Below are 22151 nucleotides of genomic sequence, written 5' to 3'. Positions count from 1 at the left end.
TGATGTTTTCAAGGTATTTGGCTTATCTTCACATGAACTAAACAAAGTACTAGTATTATCAAAATAGAAATAGTACTGAAGACATTTCCTGGCACCCTATGTGGAAGTAAACATTTGTATTCAGTAACAGCCCAGGTTAGTAACAGGGCATCTGGTGACCTAAGCAAGACCAGATGACCACATGATAACACCAGAAATGCTTTGGAATAATCAATAGTGTGTGCTCTGTTCAAGCCATGGTCCTCAATGCAGTCAAATACTAATAGCTGCCAAAACACGATCACTTAGGGCTAATTCACAATACCCTTTTGGTAAAGCTTTAATTTGGATGGAGACTATCCATGCAACAGCTGGCATGCATGAAGCAGTCATGTCATGGAGTCAGCTCAATCCACATTGCCATGGTGTCTCTCAGTCTGCTTTCAGCAGCATTGCATCTGAATAGCATGCACTACAGCAGCTGCACAATCAAATGGGCAAGATCCAAGACAAATTCACAACATGTCAAACAGATCATCTACACTAGCCTTAAATATTATTTACCTTACACCTTCTCATGCAAAGAAAAGTGTATGGCAAATGTTCTCCTTATGTTCTCACAGCATTTCCTAACTAATGGACACAGTGTTTTACAATCACTACATTAATCAACATACAAAGCCATGTTTGGAGTACCATGTACAGTTTCGGTCATCCCATCTCTAAAAAAGGAGCACAGCACTGGAAAAGGTACTTCCAAGAAATCTAAATTAAAATATCAGAGTGCAGGAACATCACTCCCTTTACTGAAAATTTAAATCTGGCACGGGGGGGGGGGTGAGCTAAGTTGCTGGGGTGGCAGGGAGAGGCACAAGGAAGGCATGATAGAGTTCAGAAAGATATGAGGCAAATGAATAGAGTAGAACTCAGGGTAACAGCCAATGAAAACGACTGGCAGTAGATTCAGAACTGACAAAAGGAAATACTACTGTAAACCACCCTGTAATCCTGGGATGAAGAGCACTACATAAATTTAATAAATAATAATAATGTTTCTTATGACACCTGTCACTCTGTGTTTGCAATTCACTGCCCCAGCATTCAGTGATGCTCGCTGGCTTGGGCAGACCTGTCCCTCAGACCTTTTAATGTCAGGCACAGCAGCTACATGGAACCTCCTGGTGCAGGCGCAGTACTCATCCGAATCCCACCCACCGCGCACCCAGCACTCCCCAGTGGCTCTCTGGCGGGCCCCTTGAGGGACCAGGACGCTGGGTCTGCCGTTGGAACCAAAGGGGCTCCTATAAATGCCCCCGGGACGTAGGTTGCGAAGACGACCAACTCCATTTCACGAAAGGGAAACCTCACCCGGCTGAAAGTCGCCTGCTTAGGGAAGCCGGTGGCTCCCGGGAATCGAAACTGGCTCGTCGGGGAGTCACATCGGAGAGGATTCCACGACAACCAAAAGCGTCGTGGGCCGCCCATTGTCGGTCGCAGGAGACCCAGCGGGGCAGCGCCACGACAGCCCTGGGCGGGTGGTCCCCCGGACCCCATGACGGAAAGCCCCGCAGGTGCCCCACATGGCGCCTCAGCAGATACTGCACAGCTAAAACCACCCCACTGTGGCGCCACACTCCCTCCCCTCTGCTCCAGGGGACGCGGCCCTCGCCCCGGCGCGCCTCCTTGTTCCCAGCCCTCGCTCAGCACCCAAGAAGCGCAAAGCTCACCGGCTGCCGACGCCGCCATCCCGCTCCTTCCGCTCCTCCTCAGCCGCTCGCCTGACGCCGACGCCGCTCTGCCAGCACAGGCTGATGCAACCCACGGCGCGTCCGGAAGCGCAGCTCCGCCTCCAGGCGCCGCTTCCGGTGAGCGCGGGCGTTGCGTGACCAGGCAACGCAGGGACGCTTCTCCGGCCCAGATGCGGATCATGTGACCGCCGTCCTTGATTGATCGACGCGCATGCGCTCTAGTTGTTCCTTGTTTACCGCTGGACAGACTTCACCTGGATCAGGCCGGTGGCCCAGCTAGGCTAGTTTCCTAGCAGCACGGCTTCCTCTCAACTGCGGAGGCAGAGCGTGGGCATCGTGGCCAGTAGCCACTGATAGCCCTCTCCTCCATCATGTCCTCAATCCTCTTTTAAAGCCCCCCCCCCCCGGGAGAGTGGTGCTCCTTCTAAAAAATTGACAGCAGCTGAGTCGTTTAAGGGGGGAACTATTGGGGGGGAACATTATAGGAGTGCTTTTTAAAATATACTTCGTCCAATGTCTTTCATTTCATTTCTCACTCAGCCTTCTATGCTGCTCGATGTTTTTTAGGTGCCGGTATTCCCATAATATAAATTTAACTGGATCCACTCCATGGTGAGGTTAAACATTCTAAATCTGTTCAAACCCCCACCCCCGCAAGCCGATTTTCTAGCATCCCATCTTCAGAACTAAGGATGAAGCACTGTTAAGGCTCTTTGGACATTTTAAGTGCTCTGTAAATTGGAGCCATTTTGTTTCATTCCCTTTCATCTCACTTTTTTCCTTGTAAATTTCCCCACATATGACATAAGCAATGAATTTTAATAGTAGAAAGTGTTTTATTGACAAGTGTTTAAATATAAAAGATTTGCAAAAGGTATATTTTTTTTAATACAAAAAATAAAATCTCACATTTCTAAGATTTCACTGTAAATATAAAGTCCCCCCCTGCCCCCACTCTTCACTGGAGTAACACCTCTACATGATTTTATAACCCTGCAGTTCTGGCTTCAAGCAAATTATGTCTCGTTTCAGCCTGCTGAACGTTAATAAAAACGCTTTGCAATTTATGTAAAACCTTTGGTATTACACTGAAGTTTGGTCACAATAGGAAGCACATTTTACAAAGAACATTATTTTTCTGATAATGTAACAGTGTTTAAGATACAATATACTTCAGTCCTTTCTGTTACAGTAACAATTTCATCAGCTATTTGGAAATGGTGTAAAATTGCATCATTTTGAACTGTGTACATTCATTTTCTACCTTCTTTGAACCTGAATGACAAACTGTTTGCAGCTGCTCAGATTTGTTTGCAAAAATGTTCAAGTACAGCAATTCACAGGAGTTCAAGTTACAATCTCACATTTTGATGTTACAAAATACATAGATGTAAATATGCATCATGCACTGTTGTCCTCCGGACAAATGGTACTAGTCTCCATACTTACCATATTAGCAGTGCGTTCTGCTTATACATCCTCAGCAAAGTTACATGCACTAAAATAAGGTCAGCAGACCCATACAGTTTGTAGTTTGCAGATTCTGCTCTTGTTCAGTTTTATTTAAAAAACCAAAATATTAGTCTTTAGTCTCCAGTGTTATTATACCTTTGCTTTTTAATTCATTTGTTAGATTGTCATAAATATGTGTAAGCTTCATAGCCCACATGCCATTTAATAATTTAAGCAAAGCATCTTTAATGCCATATCTGTTTTGTAAAGTTTTTAGCATCTGATAACGTTGTTCACCGGTTTGTAAAGGGTGATCATGCTCTATTTCAGCAATGTCATTGTCTTCTAAGCCACTCTTTCTCATAAGATTCTTCCAGTCATTCAGTAGTACCTGCCTCCTTGAGTCGAAATAGATTTCATTCAGCACTACAATACAAGATAATGTTTAGTTTAGAAGGTGTACTTTTAGTACACTTGCATGCTACTGAACTGCAGTTCAAAAAAACTTTATAGATTTTTCTTTCAATGTGATGCTATCTCTTTTCTTCTGCAGCATCTAGTTTAAAAGACTTAAATACCAACTGTATAGTGCTCAACATACTGCTATTTCAGTTAATGTAAGACTTCTACTTGTATAACAGAATTTGTCTCTGCAAAATGTGGGTCAATGACCACTGGCCTCTTGTTCTACATGCTCGCCTGCCATAGCTTTCTCATATTGGAACTTCTTGAATTTGGTGTACTAAAACATTTTAATTGGAACAATCGAAGTTGAAAAGAATCTACTTATTCACATACATAAATTTTTAAGTGTTTCCTAAAGTTTAAGAACATAGCCAATAAAAAATTGGGACAGACATGAATACTGGATTACCATCATTTTACATCAGGTTAAAATCAGGAAGAATACTTTCTCAATACTTCTGCTGGTTTACAGATCGTGGGGTGGGGAAAACAACACTTGGAAAGACTTACCTTTAACAGAATCAGAATTTTCAGCCGACGCCACCACAACTACTACAGGTTGTTGCCTTGACCCCTGCAACTGGGGGGGGGGGGATAACAGCCATAAATCTCAGTAGTAATTCAGAGATAAAGAATTCATATGATTTGCTTTAGGGTAGTTGGCATGTTATATTTATAAACAGTTCTACAAAAATTCATTAGCAGCCGCAATTTAGCTTTGTGGAATAGCTTTTTGAAGAAAACCACACATCACTGACAAACTTTAAGCAACCTTTCCTATTGCATGCTACAAAAGTGATGACTGTCACAGAATTTATTGAAGCATTTCTTCAAAGTATTATAATTAAGCAAAGGGCCATATTTTAAAATATGATGTTCAAGGGGTTCATTTTACAACAATACAGGCAGCGACCATTTTAGGTATGCCCAATATGTGTGTGATTGTGCACATGGACATTCTGCTGAATCCAGAAGTGACCCAAAAATGTCATCAAAGGGGGAATAATGGGATGCTTGCAGGCTTTTTCAATGGTGTTTCAAATATACGTAGTTTCACTTATACGTGTGAACATAACACCCACATAAATTGTACTCAAAAAGGCAACTCTGTCTTGCTATTTCTTATCTTTTAGTGCTTAAACTTTTCCTAACATTCTTTAACTCTCTATTCAACGGTATTTGTGAGCCAATGAATCATCACAAATATCCAACCAGGATATAAATATTAAATTTGTACAGAGAATGATTCTCATTGAACAACACTAATTAACTTAAAGTACCCCATCTTGGTCCATCCCAAGATGGAGTACTGTAGTACTCACATGGAAAGTAAGGTGAGTCTAGACTCTAGAGATACATTTCAGATACTTCTATCAATATTTGCTTTTTTTGTTTCCATCTACCTTAAGTATATTCTTTGCTTGAGCTCCCAACTGCTGTTTTTGGATTGCTGGTACCTAAGAAATGGCCAGCAACCTAATCAGTTTCTTGCACACCACCATAAAGCAGAGGTGGGGAAACCTTTGGCTCTTCACATGTTGTTGAGCTCCCAACTCTGACAAGATTTAGCTAGCAAGGCCAGTGGTCAGAGATGCTCCCACCCCATAGTCATCAGGTATAGAGAAAATTCCAGTTGAACAGCTTCTACACTTTCTTACATTGGGCTGCAGACTTGCAGCGGTGGATTCAGTGCTTCCCAGGAGAGGTTCTTCATTTGTGTTGCCCACTGCCAGGTCGCTTCTGTCAGTATTCCCAGGCAACTTTTTTTCTGATACAGGACCTGACTTTTCCATCTGATTTATAAGCAGCTGGAAATAAAAGGAAAAAACCCTTTTGGTACTAGATGGTTGTCAGCTTTAGGAATGCTTGTTTGTGTCAAAAGCACAATCCTGGACATGTTTACTCAGCAGTACACACTCAGCTGGGGACATTTATTTCCATGCACCTGTTTACAGCAGGGGTAGGGACCTCCAGCTGTCCTCAGCCCTAGCCACGATGGCTAATGGTAAGGGGTGATGGGAGTTGTAGTAGAGCAACACCAGGAAGCCACAGGTTAGCCACCCCTGGGGTATAGGATCACAGCCTAAGCATAAGAACATCAGAATGTTTTACCGATTCAGATGAAGCTCCATTTGGTCCAGGATTCTTTTTCTTACAGCGTTCCTGGAAGCAGAGACCCAGTTAAAAGCAAGATCCGGTGTGCTTTGTTTTTGTTTTTAAAAAACCCTTCCCTATAAAGGGTTGCATGCACTCAGTGTAACAAACTGGATCGCTGATGAATGCGTGGGCAATATTGGCATGCCAGCATGGCATATTGCTGAGTCACAAATCCATAGACTGCTAAAGTACACATAGGCATCAATGATCCACTTTATATGCAACCAATAATTATCTCTCATTATTATTATTATTATTTGGTAACATAGGTTTTATCCATTTTCATATTTAATTTTTCTAACATGGTTATACTGAGATATATCTGTTTACGTTCTACCACATGACATGCAACAAATGCATAAATGTAAAACAATAAACATTTCTGAATATACTAACAAAGTTGTGTCAAAATTATTGTGTATATTAACAAGTATTGCTTAGATTGATGAGTATAAATAAAAGGTATTTTGTTTCCATAACAATTAGAATTTATATAAAGGTGGTGGTTGGGGAATTAAAATGTGTACTTCACGCACACCAGACTGTGCTGTAAACTATGGCACTGTTCTACCATATGCCTCATTTTTTTGTGCAGCCAATAAAGTCATACCAAACTGCATAAAAACTGACATGTTTCTTTTGACCTCTTGCTAATTTAAATTTTTCTGTCAGTTTTTCCAGTAATGCTGCTTGCTAAATTGCATTATACCATTGGCCCACAGTTAATAAACTGAGCCACTATCACTTGTGTACTAGATATCTGCACTATATCATGACAAGTTTTCATGACTGCAACAGCACACAGCACTGAGCACATGGAACCCAGTATAGCAAAGGATTTCAAAAAGTAGTTCCTTTATTTCCATGATTAAGCTGACACTCTTTCTTGAATGAGACTTCATATCCCCCCTGCCAGGTGTTTAAAAATATGTAATCAAGCTGCAAATTTAACAGGGTTATAGCTCATCAATGAGATTATGAGATGCAAGAGACTAACGGAAAGGAACTGACCACAATGTCCTGCTTGACACATCCCACAATGACAACTTCCGGCCCTGTCCAACCAAAATATGGGGAAGGCAGGAAGCTAAGTATACCAGACAAGGAGTGACATTTATGGACACTTACCCACCAAGGTTGGGCAGATGTTTCTTGACAGGAATGGTGAGAGAGAGAGAGAGAGAGAGAGAGAGAGAGAGAGAGAGAGAGAGAGAGAGAAATGTTTATATATCAGTGTATTGGGTCATAATACAGCAACTTTGAAAGTATTTCAAGACATAACTAAGATTGTTGGAATCAAAATGGAGATGACATGACTGTCATGTTCTCTTCATTCTTAGTTTTATGATTAACACAGTAGAATGAACAGGAGAACCCCCAGAGCAGCATACGGGTGAGGGCGGGGACACTGTTCCATTGGGCAAGCAGAAGCACTTGCACCAACAGGATGACCTCCTTAACACTACATTGCACTCTCTGACGTCAGCCGCTGATTTTGATGGTGTTTAACTTTCAAATAGGGACGCAGGTGGCGCTGTGGTTTAAACCACCGTGCCGCTTGGACTCGTGGTGGTTCATATCCCTGCGATGGGCTGAGCTCCTGTTGTTCGGTCCCTGTTCCTCCAACCTAGCAGTTCGAAAGCACACAGTGCAAGCAGATAAATAGGTCCTGCTCCGGCGGGAAGGTAAACGGCGCTTCCATGCACTGCTCTGGCTTGGCCAGAAGCGGTTTAGTCATGCTGACCACATGACCCGGAAAAACTGTCTGCGGAGCGGACAAACGCCGGCTCCCTCGGCCTGTAAAGTGAGATGTGGGCCGCAATCCTAGTGTCATTCGCGACTGGACTTAACTGTCAGGGGTCCCTTTACCTTTACCTAACTTTCAAATAAAATGTTGTTAGTACTGAAGACTTATTTTAATTTCCAGTTTATGGTTAAATTATAGTTTGCAGGTGGAAAATTCTTTTCCTTCAATTAGCCACAGAAGTTTTGTATATTTGTCCTAAGGTGGCTACCCCACCCCAGTTCTGTGTCACCTATGATAAGGCTATTTGTCCATCTAGTATAGTATTAACTATTTAACAAAAGCAGAGGTCTTGTACATGACCTACTATCTGACCCTGGAGAGATCAGGGATTGGTTCTGGGACCTTCTGCAAGCTACACATGTCCTCGGCCACTGAGTGCTGGTCCTTCCCACTGGCTTTCCCAAATCCTAGCTGTTTTCTAGGAAATTACCTTCATCGCTTTGACAGAAACCATTTCTTCTAGACTTCCAGCGAAATAATGCAATAGCACCAAAGACAATGATAGCAGCAGCAGGAACAACAATGCATGCAATGGTTATAGAATCTGAAGTGGCATTCTTGGTTTCTAAAAGGAAAGGAAAAAATAAGCACATTAGAAACAGGTCCCAATCACCAGAACCTTTCACTTGGGCTGAAATATTGGTGAAAGATACACCCAGCTTGCTTTGGGTAACATAATTAACTCATGCTTTACAAAATCTTACCTTGTGCCTCTGATTGTAAATGTAGGAAGGGGGCCACGGAGGAAGACACAGGCCACTATCTCCCAAGAACGCAGCAATGTGGGGTGAAAAATGTTCAGTTTCATAAGCTCATTAATAACAATGATTGGGTGCCACTTAAAAAAAATATTAGGCAAGCAGAAGCTTGGCAGTTCCAAAATATTTAGCGTTAACTCTCAAAAAACAAATCAAATGTGCAAAATCAGAATACTTGTTAGGGCACCTGAAAATGTGCTGATTTCCTAATTATTGATTTTCTGGAAAACCTACACTGCTGTAAGTTTGTTTCCTATCCTGAGTTTTTGCTTCAGGCGAGAGCAAGATAGAACAGGAGTGCATCCAAAGGTCTGCTCAGAGGCAAAACAGGTTATTGCAAAAACCTCTTATTGTAAAACCAGACCAGATGACAATACCAGGAATGCTTTGGAATAATCAATAGTGTGTGCTCTGTTCAAGTCATGGTCCTCAATGCAGTCAAATACTAATAAGCTGCCAAAACATGATCACTTAGGGCTAATTCACAATACCCTTTTGGTAAGGCTTTAATTTGGATGGAGACTATCCATGCAACAGCTGGCATGCATGAAGCAGTCAGTGTGGTGTAGTGGTTAAGAGCGGTAGTCTCATAATCTGGGGAACCGGGTTCGCGTCTCCGCTCCTCCACATGCAGCTGCTGGGTGACCTTGGGCCAGTCACACTTCTCTGAAGTCTCTCAGCCCCACTCACCTCACAGAGTGTTTGTTGTGGGGGAGGAAGGGAAAGGAGAATGTTAGCCGCTTTGAGACTCCTTCAAGTAGTGATAAAGCGGGATATCAAATCCAAACTCCTCTTCTTCTTCATGTAATGGAGTCAGCTCAATCCACATTGCCATGGTGTCTCTCAGTCTGCTTTCAGAAGCATTGAATCTGAGTAGCTTCACTGAAGGGGCGCTGCGGAGTTCTCCCTCTCAGAGAGGGAGCACCCCTTCAGTGAAGCACCTCTCCTGGCTTCTGCCTTAGCCGCACACAGCCTCTTCCGGGCAGGGGGAGCCTCCTCCCGCTGCCCTGAAGAGGCTTGGCAAGGTTACCCCAGAAGCCAGAACAGCCACATGGTATCCCAGAAGCCAGATCCCTCTTGCTGTTCTGGCTTCTGGGATTCAGAATATTTTTTTCTTGTTTTCCTCCTCCCAAAACTAGGTACACCCTATGGTCTGGTGCACCCTATGGAGCAAAAAATACGGCATCTCTTATCTTTTTACCATACCTAAATATTTTTACGTGCTTTATAAATAAAAAGTGGAACCTACAACAAAATGTTGTAGCGTTGACTATTCCTGCTCACTGTTCCAGTCAGCTAGCTATGAGTACTTCAAGAGTACTCAATTCCTCTAGGGCAGGCCTAGGCAAACTCAGCCCTCCAGATATTTTGGGACTACAACTTCCATGATCCCTAGCTAACAAGACCAGTGGTCAGGGATGATGGGAACTGTAGTCCGAAAACATCTGGAGGGCAGAGTTTGCCTATACCCTCACTAGGGCTTGAGGCCGCCCACTACAAAAAGCAAGAGAGGCGGTCATTCTGGAAAACATAGTGTTCATACTGTACCTGTAGGAGAGCCACACTTTATATCTGTAGTGGCACTGCAGTTTTCCACAGGAATCTGCCCTTCAGGACACCTAGATGTTAGGTTTAAAAAGAAGATGACAGTCTTTCTAATCAGCTAGGGCATCTGTGCCTTCTAAAGACGTGCATCTTAAACTTGTCTCTTCAGACAACTTCATAGAAAATGAATTTGCTATTAAAAGTTATGAAAAGTTCTCACATGGATGACCAATAGCAAATATTTTATTTTTAAAAGTTAATTTTCATAAATTTTAAAATTAGCATTCTTATTTTAAATATAAAATTGCTAAAATTCAAACAGACCATAAGCACCTAAAGCATTCAGCTATTATCTTTCATATTCCATCAACTCTGCTGGATCACCCCCCCCCCTTAACTATCACCTAGTAGAAGCTATTCCATCAAGACTACCTGTATTGTTTCCAACTCACCTGGTAATTATGAAAACTGTAACTCTTAAGAACCTGCATCTAAGTTTGCTTTTTCCTCCACCCAATGCAGCCCTCAATTTGCCCAGCACAAAGGGGCTTTGCACTTTTCGGCCAATCATTATATTAACCAACCAGTATGCCTCATTTCTTAGGAAATACAAGTATCAAAAAGAGACCTGATTTAAAAACAAATTATTTAAAATTTGCCTTTTTCTTGGGTGTTTTTTATTATAAGAGATCACTTATTTAAAGTCAATCTGCGCCAACAGTACCCAAGCCTCTCTCTAAAGACAGCCACACTAACCCATTAATGTACGTACTTTGTATTGCACTTAACACATTCCTCACAACTTGGGGGGCAGTAATACCCGGCTTTACACCAACATTCAGTGTTACTCTTCACAGTGCAGCTCTTCACCATTTCAAAACCTAAAAAAAAGGATAGAAATAAATCTGCAATGCTTCCTAAAATTGTCAATGGTCATCCTCTCTTTTCACAGAAGCATTAAAGTGTAGGAAGGGCCACATGTTCAAAACATTTAGAGAACCAATAGATTAACCTTGCCAACAAAGGTCCGTCTAGTTAAAACTATGGTTTTCCCAGTAGTGATGTATGGAAGTGAGAGTTGGACCATAAAGAAGGCTGATCGCCGAAGAATTGATACTTTTGAATTATGGTGCTGGAGGAGACTCTTGAGAGTCCCATGGACTGCAAGAAGATCAAACCTATCCATTCTGAAGGAAATCAGCCCTGAGTGCTCACTGGAAGGACAGATCGTGAAGCTGAGGCTCCAATACTTCGGCCACCTCATGAGAAGAGAGGACTCCCTGGAAAAGACCCTGATGTTGGGAAAGATGGAGGGCACAAGGAGAAGGAGACGACAGAGGACGAGATGGTTGGACAGTGTTTTCGAAGCTACCAACATGAGTTTGACCAAGCTGCGGGAGGCAGTGGAAGACAGGAGTGCCTGGCATGCTCTGGTCCATGGGGTCATGAAGAGTCGGACACAACTAAACAACAACAAAGGATACAAAGCAACTCAAAGATCCCTAAGTGAAGACTGCCTTGGAAAGAACTAGCATTCAAGGTCATGAAGTGGGTCAGGGACAGGGAACCTCTTGCCTCCAGATGTTACTTAACTCCATCAGCCCCAGCCAGCATGGCCAATAGCCAGAGATGATGAGAGATGTAGTTCAGCACCATTCTGGAGGGCCATAGTTTAAATAGATTGTGGTGGATCCCTTCAGCAGACTATTAAAGCAAAACAAAATACAACTGACTGGGAGAAGACAGCTGACCTTTTAAAACCCTAGCATCAGAAAACAACCAGTTCACAAAACCATACTGTACCAGATTTGCAATCATCACAAGGCAAGCATTTCTGAAATCCATTTGCATGAGCAGTGTAGTCTATTCCTTCCTGGCAGGGTGCACAAATTCCAGAAGTATGTGGCGTAAGGCAGCTTTCAGCAACATAGGTACCTATTATATGGGGACATCAAAAAAATTCAAGGTTAAAAGCATGTTAATTAAGGTATTTGCAGAATGCATACCTCTGACTTTATCTGCAATGTGAACCTTTTTGCTTAAATTAAGGTTACAAAGGTGTCAATCTATAAAGAATGTACGCAGCCCAATCTTATGTGTGTTTACACAGGTCAGCGTGTACAAGTTGGCTGCACATTTACTGGAAAGTGAATTCCACAGAACTGCATGGGACTAATCCCCTGAGCTATTGTCTGGAGTGAGAGAGATTGGGGCAGAAGTGTCAGTCTGCTGCAGAAGAGCTCTGATGGTGGAGCCATACCTGCCAGAGGCGCCTACTATGCCCCCTTAAAAAACACAGGAATAGATTGAACACTTGTAGCAGCAGGTCCCTAAATGGGGTGCTCCACTGGTGGGGCACAGGCGCCTTTTTCCAATATTTAAACCAGAAACTTATTTTAAATGCAGAACATTTCAAAAGGGTGTTACATTTAGGCTTTAATAATTGAAGATAGCTCCTTATCATTCTTTCAAATCTAACACAAGCATATTTTTGGACAAGTGTACCATAGTGGGTAGATTAGATAACTGAGACGGGGAAGGCTCATGCCTGAATCTCAATTCCACCCCTAGCAACCTTGGGGTAGCCATCATCTCTCAGCCTAACCCTACTTCAAGTGATATGTGTGAGCAGAAAAAGGGAGAGAGGAGGAGAGTCTCCGTTTTGGAGGAAGGCTTTGGACAAATGAAATTGATTAAAGGCAGAATTCAACTACCCCGTCACGCTAGTAGAAGCCAATGTACAGACTCCTGCTCGCACAATTGGGCTATCAATACCCCTCCTCCCCCCAAATCTACTTCGGAGGGTTGGGAGATCCCTCAGAACAGCATGCCTGGGGAGGAGAGGGGGGACTGTTCTACAAGCCCAAGTATTTCTGCTTGCCCAACAGTACAATCTCCTTAGCACTGGGTTGGAAGAGATCCAGAGGGTCATCTAGTCCAACCCCTTGCCATGCATGAATCTTTTGCCCAACATGGGGCCCAAGCTCACAACCCTGAGATTAAGAGTCTTGTGCTCTACTGACTTGAGCGATGGTACCAGAAAGCTTACACTGGTTTAAACGGTTCCTAACCTTTCTGAAATTTATTCACTTTTGCAACAGGAAATCATTTTCTTGACAAGCTCCCAAGTCAGAGGCAATTTACAGAGAAAGTGTATTATTTTTTCCATAAAGGATGCAAATTCGCAAAGGCAGAAGCAGGGGAGAAAAGAAGAGGAGGAAGATATACTATAAATAACTGTTGCCACCTCCCCCACAATCTATTTCACCTTTAAAGTGAATCTGCACTACTGCTAGCAAACCAGCATACCTGCTTCAATAAACACATAAATGTATGCTTTCACCCTAATATTTGCATATTTGACAGAATAGCTGAAATTGATGAAATATATAGGAAAGAGTACCATATAAATGCTAAACCTGATGAACAAATCCTTTTCAATAAGCTTTGGAGTAGGCAGTGGCGTAGCGTGGAGGGTGCCAGCAGCACCGGCCGCAACATTTTGGGGGGGGCGCGTTTGGCCGGCCCCCCTCGAGGAAGCGGGAACCTCTCCAAGGCACAGTGCGCCGTCGGTGGAGGAAAAGAGCCGCGCAGCAGCAGCAGCAAAGCCGGGAGGAGGAGGAGGTGGAGTGAGCCTGCTAATTGCTTGCTGGGAATTAAGCGGCTCAAAGAGGCAAAGGAAAAGAGGTGGAGCCGCTGGCCCGGCCGGGAGGAAGCTGGAGAGAGCAGCGCGCCAAGCGCACGTGACGCAAAGGGCCTGCCCACGTGCAGGCTGGGCTCCGCGTGGAGGGGGCGGAGGGAGGCGCTCTGCACGTGCTTAGGAGGCGCTCACTCTTTCCAAAGAAGGACCCGGCTACTGGATCAAGGCCACGAGGGCCCATGTAGAGTGAGTGGCCAAGCAGACGCGTCAATGAGAAGCACTCAAAGCAGGACCGGGGCACAAGAGCGCTCTCCCTTCCTGCTGTTTCCAGGGGGTGGAAGCGTCGCTGCCTCGAGGGCTTCCGAGATACCCTGGGGTGAAGTCCCGCTTCACCTTCTTGGGAGTCCCTCTCTTATGCTTTTGGGGGGGGTGTAGCAAGGGGGAAGAATAATGATTTCCTCCACCACCAGCCCCAAATTCTATAGTAAGAGAAATTGGGGGCCAAGCCAACTGGGGAAACGGTGAGTCTCTAACTATAGAGCTCAGGTACAGTGGTGCCCCGCAAGACGAATGCCTCGCAAGACGGAAAACCCGCTAGACGAAAGGGTTTTCCGTTTTGGAAGCGCTTCGCAAAACGAATTTCCCTATGGGCTTCCTTAGCAAGACGAAAGCCCATAGGGAAATCTCCGGGACAGCAGGGAAGCGCAGCGCGTCTTCCCCACTGTCCTCGGACCTCCTCCGAAGGCTGGCGGTGGGGCGGAGAGACCTCCTCCCGCCGCCAGGCTTCAGAAGGCTGCTCCAAAGCCTGGCGGTGGGGCGGAGAGACCTCCTCCCGCCGCCAGGCTTCAGAAGGCTGCTCCAAAGCCTGGCGGTGGGGCGGAGAGACCTCCTCCCGCCGCCAGGCTTCGGAAGGATGCTCCGAAGCCTGGCGGTGGGGCGGAGAGACCTTCTCCCTGCGCCAGCCTTCGGATGGCTGTCCTGAAGACTTGTGGTGGGAGCAGTGGTGTAGGGGGGTGCAGGGGGGGCCTGCTGCACCGGGCGCAACATCTTGGGGGTGCGGAAGAGACTCGAGTGCTAAAATCCATGGGTTAGGGGGCGCAAATTACTTGCCTTGCCCCGGGTGCTGAGAACCCACGCTACGCCACTGGGAGTAGGCATAGGCAAACTCGGCCCTCCAGATCTTTTTGGGACTACAATTCCCATCATCCTTGATCACTGGACCTGTTAGCTAGGGATGATGGGAGCTGTAGTCCCAAAACATCTGGAGGGCCGAGTTTGCCTATGCCTCTCCAACAAAGAGAGATTCAGTTATTTTGCTAAATGTATAAGCCACTGCATGACCACTTACCTGCAGGGCATAGTTTGCAACAATGTCGCCCAGAATCAAGATATTTTCCATGATCACATTGAGGTATCAACTGTGGAGATTCAACCTAAAGAGATTCAGAGAGACAGGCTTCATAGGAATGGACTTCCCAGGTGCATCATCCCATCTTAATATGAGATTTATTGGCTATTTAAAAACTCACTTTCCAGTACTTCAGCATATTCACAGGGAGAACATTTCTTTGCTAAGCTTTCAAGTAGAGCTCAATTCAAAATTTTGATTTTTAAAAACTCAAATCAAACTTTTATTCTCCTCATAGCAACCAGAAAAAGAGGTGTGAAACAATCTTTCCCACATAATAAATGAACCAAGCAAAACTCCTTTTGACATTTTGGGTAAAAGAGCTTCCTGCAGTAAGAAATACCCTCTGACATGAGGAAAGGCAAGCAGTAAAGCTTTAAGGCAAGGATGGGGAGGCTGTGGCCTTCCGGTCAGCATGGCCAATGGGATGATGGGAGTTGTAGTCCAGCAGCAACAGCTGCGTTCCCCATCCCAGATATGAGACATACATTATTTTAAAGGGTTTACCCTTGTCCTGCATGCAAACTGTGGGCTTCCTGCTTTTAGAACTGAAGAAGGAATTGGACAGTAGCATGGACAGAGGGAAAGTTCACGATACGCTGAAAAGTTAATGCCAACTCACTCATTTCCATGAGAAGAAAGGTGGCCTAACTCCAGCTCCTTATTGCAATTTATACAATCCGGATCAGTGTGCTACAACTGGAGCGGAAGTGCAAGTCAGGAAGTTCTGTTGAATGGAAAATGCAAGCAAGCCAAGAAACACACTACCGTATTTTTCGTCCTATAGGACGCTCCGTCCCATAGGACACACCTAGTTTTTTGGGGGGGGGGAAATAAAGGAAAAAAATTTTTCCTTTATTTTCCCCCCAAAAGCAGGTCGGGGAAACCGAACCAGGTCGAGGAACAGCGGGATGGCGGCGCTGTGCCTCCCTGCTGTCCCCCGAGCTTGTGGGGCTGGCCGATGTCTGCCCGGCGCGAGGGGCGCCCTGCTTCAGGGCGCCCCGCCCGCCGGGCGGCAGGCTGCTATCAGCAGCGTGGGAAGCCCTGCGGGGAACTCCTGCATGGCTCCCCACGCTGCGGATGTATGCCCGGCACGAGGGGCGCTCTGCTTCAGGGTGCCCCGTGCGCCAGGCGGCAGGCTGCTATCCGCAGCGTGGGGAGCCATGCGGGAAACTCCTGCAGGGCTCCGCACGCTGCAGATGTCTGTCCGGTGGGCGGGGCGCTCTGCTTCAGGGTACCCCGCCTGGCGGGCGGCAGGCTGCTATCCGCAGCGTGGGGAGCCCTGCGGGGAACTCCTGCAGGGCTCCCCACGCTGCGGATGTCTGCAGGGCTGCCTAGGCTGCGGATGTCTTCCTGAAGCCTGGAGAGCGAGAGGGGTTGGTGCGCACCGACCCCTCTCGCTCTCCAAGCTTCAGCGAAAGCCTGCATTCGCCCCATAGGATGCACCCAGATTTCCCCTTCATTTTTGGAGGGGGAAAAGTGCGTCCTATAGGGCGAAAAATACGGTAAGTTGTTTTGACATGAAGAACTGGACACTCGTCTTACATTCAAGCACACCTCTGAGGACTGGAATGTTATATTATAAAATAAAATCTGGGGTGTTAAAAATGGGGCAGTTCTGGAGCAGCACTTTCACCAAAAGTCTTGGCTGTATTAGCAAGGACAACATTTTCAATTTCTAAGCAGCTTCTCCAATGCCAGTGGGATTTTCACAATGTGGTTGTTCAATCTATTAGTCAACAGAAGTTTTCTGAGTGATCCATGAACTTCTCAAACCCTAATAATAATAATAATAAATTTTATTTATACCCCGCCCTTCCCAGCCAAGGCCGGGCTCAGGGCGGCTAACAAGCAATAATAAGAACAAGTTGAATGAATACAACTTAAAAAACAAGATTAAAACATTAAAATGCAGCCTCATCACAGGAGGAGAAAGGAAAAACAGGCTGGCTTCAGGCTATTGGAAACAGGGAGAATTCAAAGTGCAATTTCACAACTTGGAACTCTACTTTTAAGCTGCACATATAAATATAGTGGTCAGCTCTGACATTGAAAGATGATTAGTGGCAAAAAGGTGTGGTTCTCAAACTGATCAGAGACAAGATAAAAATGTGAACAAGCCTACATGTTCAACAATTAATTCTGAGTCTAAATGCACGACAAAGAAAGAGATCAGAACCACCCCTGTTAGCGCAAAACATAAACTTCTGCAATGGGAAACGGTGAACCTGTTGTGCAGTAGGAATAGGCCCTACCACTAGGGGTGGCAGAGATAAGGCCAAACTCAACTTTGGAATGGACTACATAGCTCACTGGTAGATCACTTGCCTTGTACAAAAATGGCCTCACAACCAATTCCCAATGGTGGCTGGTATCCCTTGGGACTAGTAGGACACCAGGCAAGGAACCCAACAGTAGGTGGAGTCAGAGCCAATGAAAGGAGCTACCGCAGCCAATGACAGGCAGAATTGACAGATTCTAGTTTTGGCCCCCAGCCTCCTCCCTGCTGAACTGTACAAGGCTGAGGAGGAGGAAGTTAACAGCCAGTGCCACGTCCTAGACTAGCTGTAAGTAAAAAGGTAGGCAGGCAGGGGCCAGCTGAGAGCGCTGTCCTGTTTAAAGGGATCAGATGCAGGGTTCTGCAAGAGACCCCAGAGAGTCACTGCCAGTTACGTGTAAATCACCCTGGACTAAGTGGACTAATGGTCTGAAATTGCACGTGGCAGCTTCCTATATTCCTATCCTGCTGATTTAAACAGAATGAATTTCCAAGTTGTGCCTTGAACACTAGGCTGTAAACCAAAAGCAGGGAGATAGCTGGAGAGATTTCAATAACAAAAGACTAGAAAGTTGCTCCTAGATATACTAAATGTGATGCCCATGTTTCAAAAACCCTCATTACGAGTTAGATGCCCCATCTAGGCTCTTGCAGCAGAAGAGACTCTTTTCTTCCTTGCACTCAGTTTGAGAACCAGGGTGAAAATGCAATACACAGAGTGAATTAAAGGACAATGATCTCAAGGTGATTTAGTAGTGAAAGAAAGCAAAAACTAATTAGGATGTGCAAATTAGTTTTTTCTCTGTGACATCTACTGACTACTAAAATAATACACTTTGTGAAAATACTGTTATGTGGCTTGTTACCTAGATGCAAAGTCTGTTATTTTCCCCTTGAGTTGGCAGAGGCTGATGGAGAAATTACATTTCAGACATTCAGTATTTACTTTTAATGCTAACATTGCTAATGTTACTGAGACATTTAACAATCAAGAACATTTCACCTTACATTCCAACTGAAAAAAATCCAATTTACTTGAAAATTGTCTGTGTTTAGAATCACAGAGACTTTGTTGGAAATAACGTCAATCTAAATCTGTAAGATACATTTCCAAGCTGCAGTGGTAATATCAGCTGCACTTATACTGCCACAGTCCAAGGAAAATTTACAAGAAAAATTAAATTCTTCAGTGATTTTACAGTGCAATATTAATCATGCCTATTTAGAAGCAAACCCCATCATGTTCAAATGGGGAAACTGTGTATGTATGGGAATGCAGCCTTTGGAATATAGCACCTTGCCTATAGTACCTATGTGTGCTCTCATTTAGGAACCTTACAAGGCCAGATCTGCTAAGCAGCACTTGTTGAACTTAATAACTTAATTTTACAGTGTACTGGTCCTGACTGCTAGAGAGGGGATGCATAGAAATTCACTGCAAAATAAATAATTAAATATTACGTCAGGGAGAAGTCTGTGCTAGTTTTCCTAAGGGAAAACAATCAAAATTACAACCACCCCTGTCCACCTGCAGTTTGAAATTAGCACATGAATATCCAGTGGCCTGGTCACTTTTCTTTATGCTTTTGTTTAAACCTGTCCATCAAAGCAAGCTATACAGTAGCTGCAACTTGCAAAGCAATAGCAGCAAATCAGCCAGCAATAAAGACATGCTATATATGCTGTAAACAAGGTACAAAAACTAATAAAATCCACAACCATTCATAAACATATGTGTTTACATAGAGAGAGCAAAACAAAAAACCCCATAAAAGTAACATAAAATATCTTGTGCATACAACAGTCACATTTGTTATGGTTTGAATGCTTGGTACCCTGATACATAATTTTAAATTAAACAATTGAGATTACAAAGTAGAAAATTAAAAGTTATATTTCTTGCTTCCAGGGTATTCTGTGGAGTAGGTAGTACCATAAGCAGGTATTTTTTAAAAAAAATTAAAGACCTATACCCCTATCTTTTAAAGAAGGTAAACTCTAAGATGGCTTGTATTTCTTTACCAATCTACCTTCTCCAAACATAGGTCTCTGCCCCGTTGTTTTCCCATTTCAATCTTCCTAAAAGCATTTCTGTCTCAAGCAATCATCCTGTCACAGATATAAACTATTTAAACTGATTCCCCCCACCTTTCAGGCCACAAAGGTGGAAAAGCTGTTGGCGTATCAGGAGCTGGGCTAGTAAAAATATTTCGGGCCGATCATCTTTATGAAACTATTTGCAGTAGAACGTAGTAATAGACGTAATAGGAACATAGGAATAGACGTAATGAAAATCAGACATAGGAGGAAAGGTGGGTGGGGGGAGGGAAAAAGCCGCCAAGTGTGTCTGAATGTGTCTAAGAACGCTAAGAGCAAAGTCCTCTCGAATCCCGGAAGCCCTCTGTCTGACGTCACAGGGTATTAACACGCCGTTACCCTCTTAATGAATAACGTCACCATTAATGGTTATTACAGCAGCAAGAATTGACTTCAGGCGGAGAAGCTTTGGCTTGCGGATTTGAAGGCGGGTTCCAAGAGGTCTCCTTGGGGAGCGCCCACGCCCATCCCACTTTCGTTTCCGCGGACTTCCCACCGTTTCTGGGAAGTGCAAAACCTCGTCTGAGAAACATCGAAGCGCCTCCAACTTCCAAGACCCCCCGCCTAAAAAAAATAGAAGCCAACCGCCGCCCTTGTGAACTTTCCGCTCTTCGGAAGAAGGCGACCCTCAACGTCGCTTGTCCGATTGCCTGTGCGGGCAGGAGCCATTTTGAGCAGCGGGGGGAAAGCCGAAGCGAGCCAAAACTTGGGAGCCGGCCGGCTTCCTTATCGTCCGCGAACACAAGCGGCACGCGGTGTAAGGTCCGCGGCGGCAGTAGGTCACGAGGAAGGCGCTTCCCCGTGAAAACTCACACCCGGGTGCCGCGGGAAGGGGGACCCCGCTCCCCACCAGTCCCAGCCAGCGGCGCCGGGGGGAGCTGCTGCTGCTGCTGGGAGCCCCCACAACCCCCGAAGGAGGACTCGCTCCAGAGATCCTGGCGCCTCCCAACACAGGGCCGCTTCGCCGCGCGGGGCAACAATGCGTGAAAGGCGGCGCACTAAAAACAATGGCTCGCGGGGAAGGCGGGCGCGCGCCGCTCGGCCCTTGGAGAGCCTTCCTGCTGCCGCTGCCCTGCGCCCAACTCGCGAGGAGAGCGGCGCTGCCTTCTGCTCTCCGCCGCCGCCCCGGGGTTCCCGCTCTCGCTGCCCGTCCTCACTCACCCCCTGAAGCGCCAAGGCCGCCAACAGCACCGCCACTCTCAACGCCACCGCCATAGCTCCAAATGGGACGAAAAAGCACTGCGCCTCTGAGCTGCGGAAGCGCCCCCGCCCCGCTCTCAGTTGGGGAGGAGCAACTTCGGTCCTGCCCCTTGAGAGCTGCTATTGGCCGGTTTCTTCTCTCTCCAACACCCCCCCCCGCCCGCGCGGAATAAAGTTATGGGGAAGTTGCAAGAAAGCGAATCGGTGCCGGGTTCGGGGTTTCCCCCACCCCCCAGGAGCCTTAGCCCTATCTGGTAAAAAAGAAATAAATAAAAGGAATCGGGGATCATTTATCCGTGAGAGATGGCGTGAGATTTCTGGCCGCAGCCCTCATACCCGAGTTCTCAATGGCCCGCGCCCTTTTTCTTTATGCTGTCCTTTTCATTTAATAAGATTAGCAGACCGCTTGGTTGTGAGAAACTCTATGAGCAGCTTACGGAAATAACAGAATAAAGCACTACAATTTGGGATTCATAAACAGTTGAAACAGGAGATGGGAGAAGGCGGTACGTGCGCAACAGGCTCTTCTTTACACACATCCCACCCAGGAGATGGAGAGCAAGAGGCAAACCTGGCAGTGTTGATGCCTGTAATGTGTAGGGTAGCTGCAGGGACGGGGAGGTGGGAGCAGCCTGCGAAGTAATGGTGCCCCTCCTCTTCCAGGGGAGTATTTTACCCAGGGCTCCCTCAAACCTAACAGCACCCAGGTTGGGCAGGTGGAGAGAGGGAGGAAGCAGGGCTCGTGATACTGTCAGGGTGTGGTCCTGATTGAATCAGGCAATAGGATTGACTCAGCCTCCAAAGGAGTTCTATAGCCCAGGGCACGTTGGAAGTAAGAAATCAATGGAGGGAGGTGGCCAGACGAAATGTGAGAACAACATTAAAGTGCTCTGGCAGTACCCAGAGAACTGCTTTGTGCAAACTGCTCTCCAGTTCCTGCCCTTCACTCCATGCACAAATAGCAACACCCGAGGGTCCCCCACCTAACCCCCAGACTGTTTCAAGAGAGGTGGGGCAAGCGGTCCAGATTTTGTCTATTCTGGTTCAGCTCACTTGGTCGTAAATTTCTAAGCCAAATTAGCAGTGGTGGCACCAGGGGGAAAAAATCGGGCATGGGAGAGAGTGGAGGTCAGAAGAGGCAGAGTATATTGCTAGGTGGGTGAGTTGTGTCCCAATTGTTAAGATCTCCGAAAGGAAAATACGAGTTTTGTTTGCTTGCTTAAAGCCCCCAGAGTAACTTGTTGTTGTTGTTGTTGCTTACAATCTAAAAAAACCTGACTTTTGATTTTTACACCATATCTATATTTATTGACCTTTGTATTCTAGGTTGTAAATTGCCTCATGGTCTTGTGATGAGCGGTATATTAACTTAAGAATAGCAGCATGACCGGGCTTTCCCATCTCTCCTCCCCCTGCACATGCCCCCGCCCCAACTGGGGAGTGTGTGTGTGTTGAGAGAACCCCCAGAACAGTGTGCAGGGAGGAGATGGGAGGTGGTTCCATCAAATGAGCACCAATGGAACAATTGTCTTAGAACAATATTGAATTCCATCCATAATTACTAATGTAGAACATTCACTGGCCCCCCTCCATAAGGTTCAAGACAAGATGCAGAAA

The 22151-nt window shown here is 45.5% G+C and overlaps 2 protein-coding genes across 4 annotated transcripts in view; both read right to left on the bottom strand.

Annotated features, from left to right (window-relative positions):
• CARS1 (cysteinyl-tRNA synthetase 1) overlaps positions 1–1862 on the bottom strand; it is a 35243-nt gene extending 33381 nt beyond the window's left edge. The window contains exon 1 of one of the 2 annotated variants that reach the window (XM_081205265.1): positions 1707–1862. In XM_081205265.1, coding sequence (XP_081061391.1) covers positions 1707–1725 — 19 coding nt within the window. In that variant the 5' untranslated portion in view covers positions 1726–1862. The remainder of the gene's footprint in view (positions 1–1706) is intronic. The other variant, XM_081205266.1, reaches the window with a different exon arrangement.
• A 681-nt stretch (positions 1863–2543) lies between these two features.
• Positions 2544–20618, bottom strand: LOC308589819 (tumor necrosis factor receptor superfamily member 6-like). Of its 2 annotated transcripts, XM_081199279.1 has the most exons (11): positions 20496–20618; positions 14900–14984; positions 11715–11846; positions 10684–10792; positions 9915–9985; positions 8039–8173; positions 6930–6952; positions 5757–5807; positions 5303–5452; positions 4155–4224; positions 2544–3605 (listed from the first exon to the last, which is right to left on the bottom strand). In XM_081199279.1, exons 1-11 carry the CDS (start codon positions 20547–20549, stop codon positions 3307–3309), a joined length of 1179 nt encoding a protein of 392 aa, XP_081055405.1. In that variant the 5' UTR covers positions 20550–20618; the 3' UTR covers positions 2544–3306. The 2 variants fall into 2 exon arrangements, with proteins under 2 accessions (XP_081055405.1, XP_081055406.1); XM_081199280.1 differs by lacking the exon at positions 5757–5807.
• Positions 20619–22151: the final 1533 nt, after the last annotated feature.

This window comes from Podarcis bocagei (assembly GCF_964188305.1).
Source record: "Podarcis bocagei genome assembly, chromosome: 1".
Taxonomy (NCBI): domain Eukaryota; kingdom Metazoa; phylum Chordata; class Lepidosauria; order Squamata; family Lacertidae; genus Podarcis; species Podarcis bocagei.
This window is presented reverse-complemented; position numbering and strand designations above follow the sequence as displayed.

Excerpts from the sequence above, each read along its gene's own strand:
- LOC308589819 (XM_081199279.1), bottom strand. The coding sequence starts at position 20,549 with ATGGCGGTGGCGTTGAGAGTGGCGGTGCTGTTGGCGGCCTTGGCGCTT. Across the intron at positions 9,986-10,683 it reads TGTGTTAAGTGCAATACAAA|GTGTCCTGAAGGGCAGATTC; the intron begins GTACGTACATTA and ends CCTAACATCTAG. Across the intron at positions 3,606-4,154 it reads AAATTCTGATTCTGTTAAAG|TGCTGAATGAAATCTATTTC; the intron begins GTAAGTCTTTCC and ends CTTGTATTGTAG.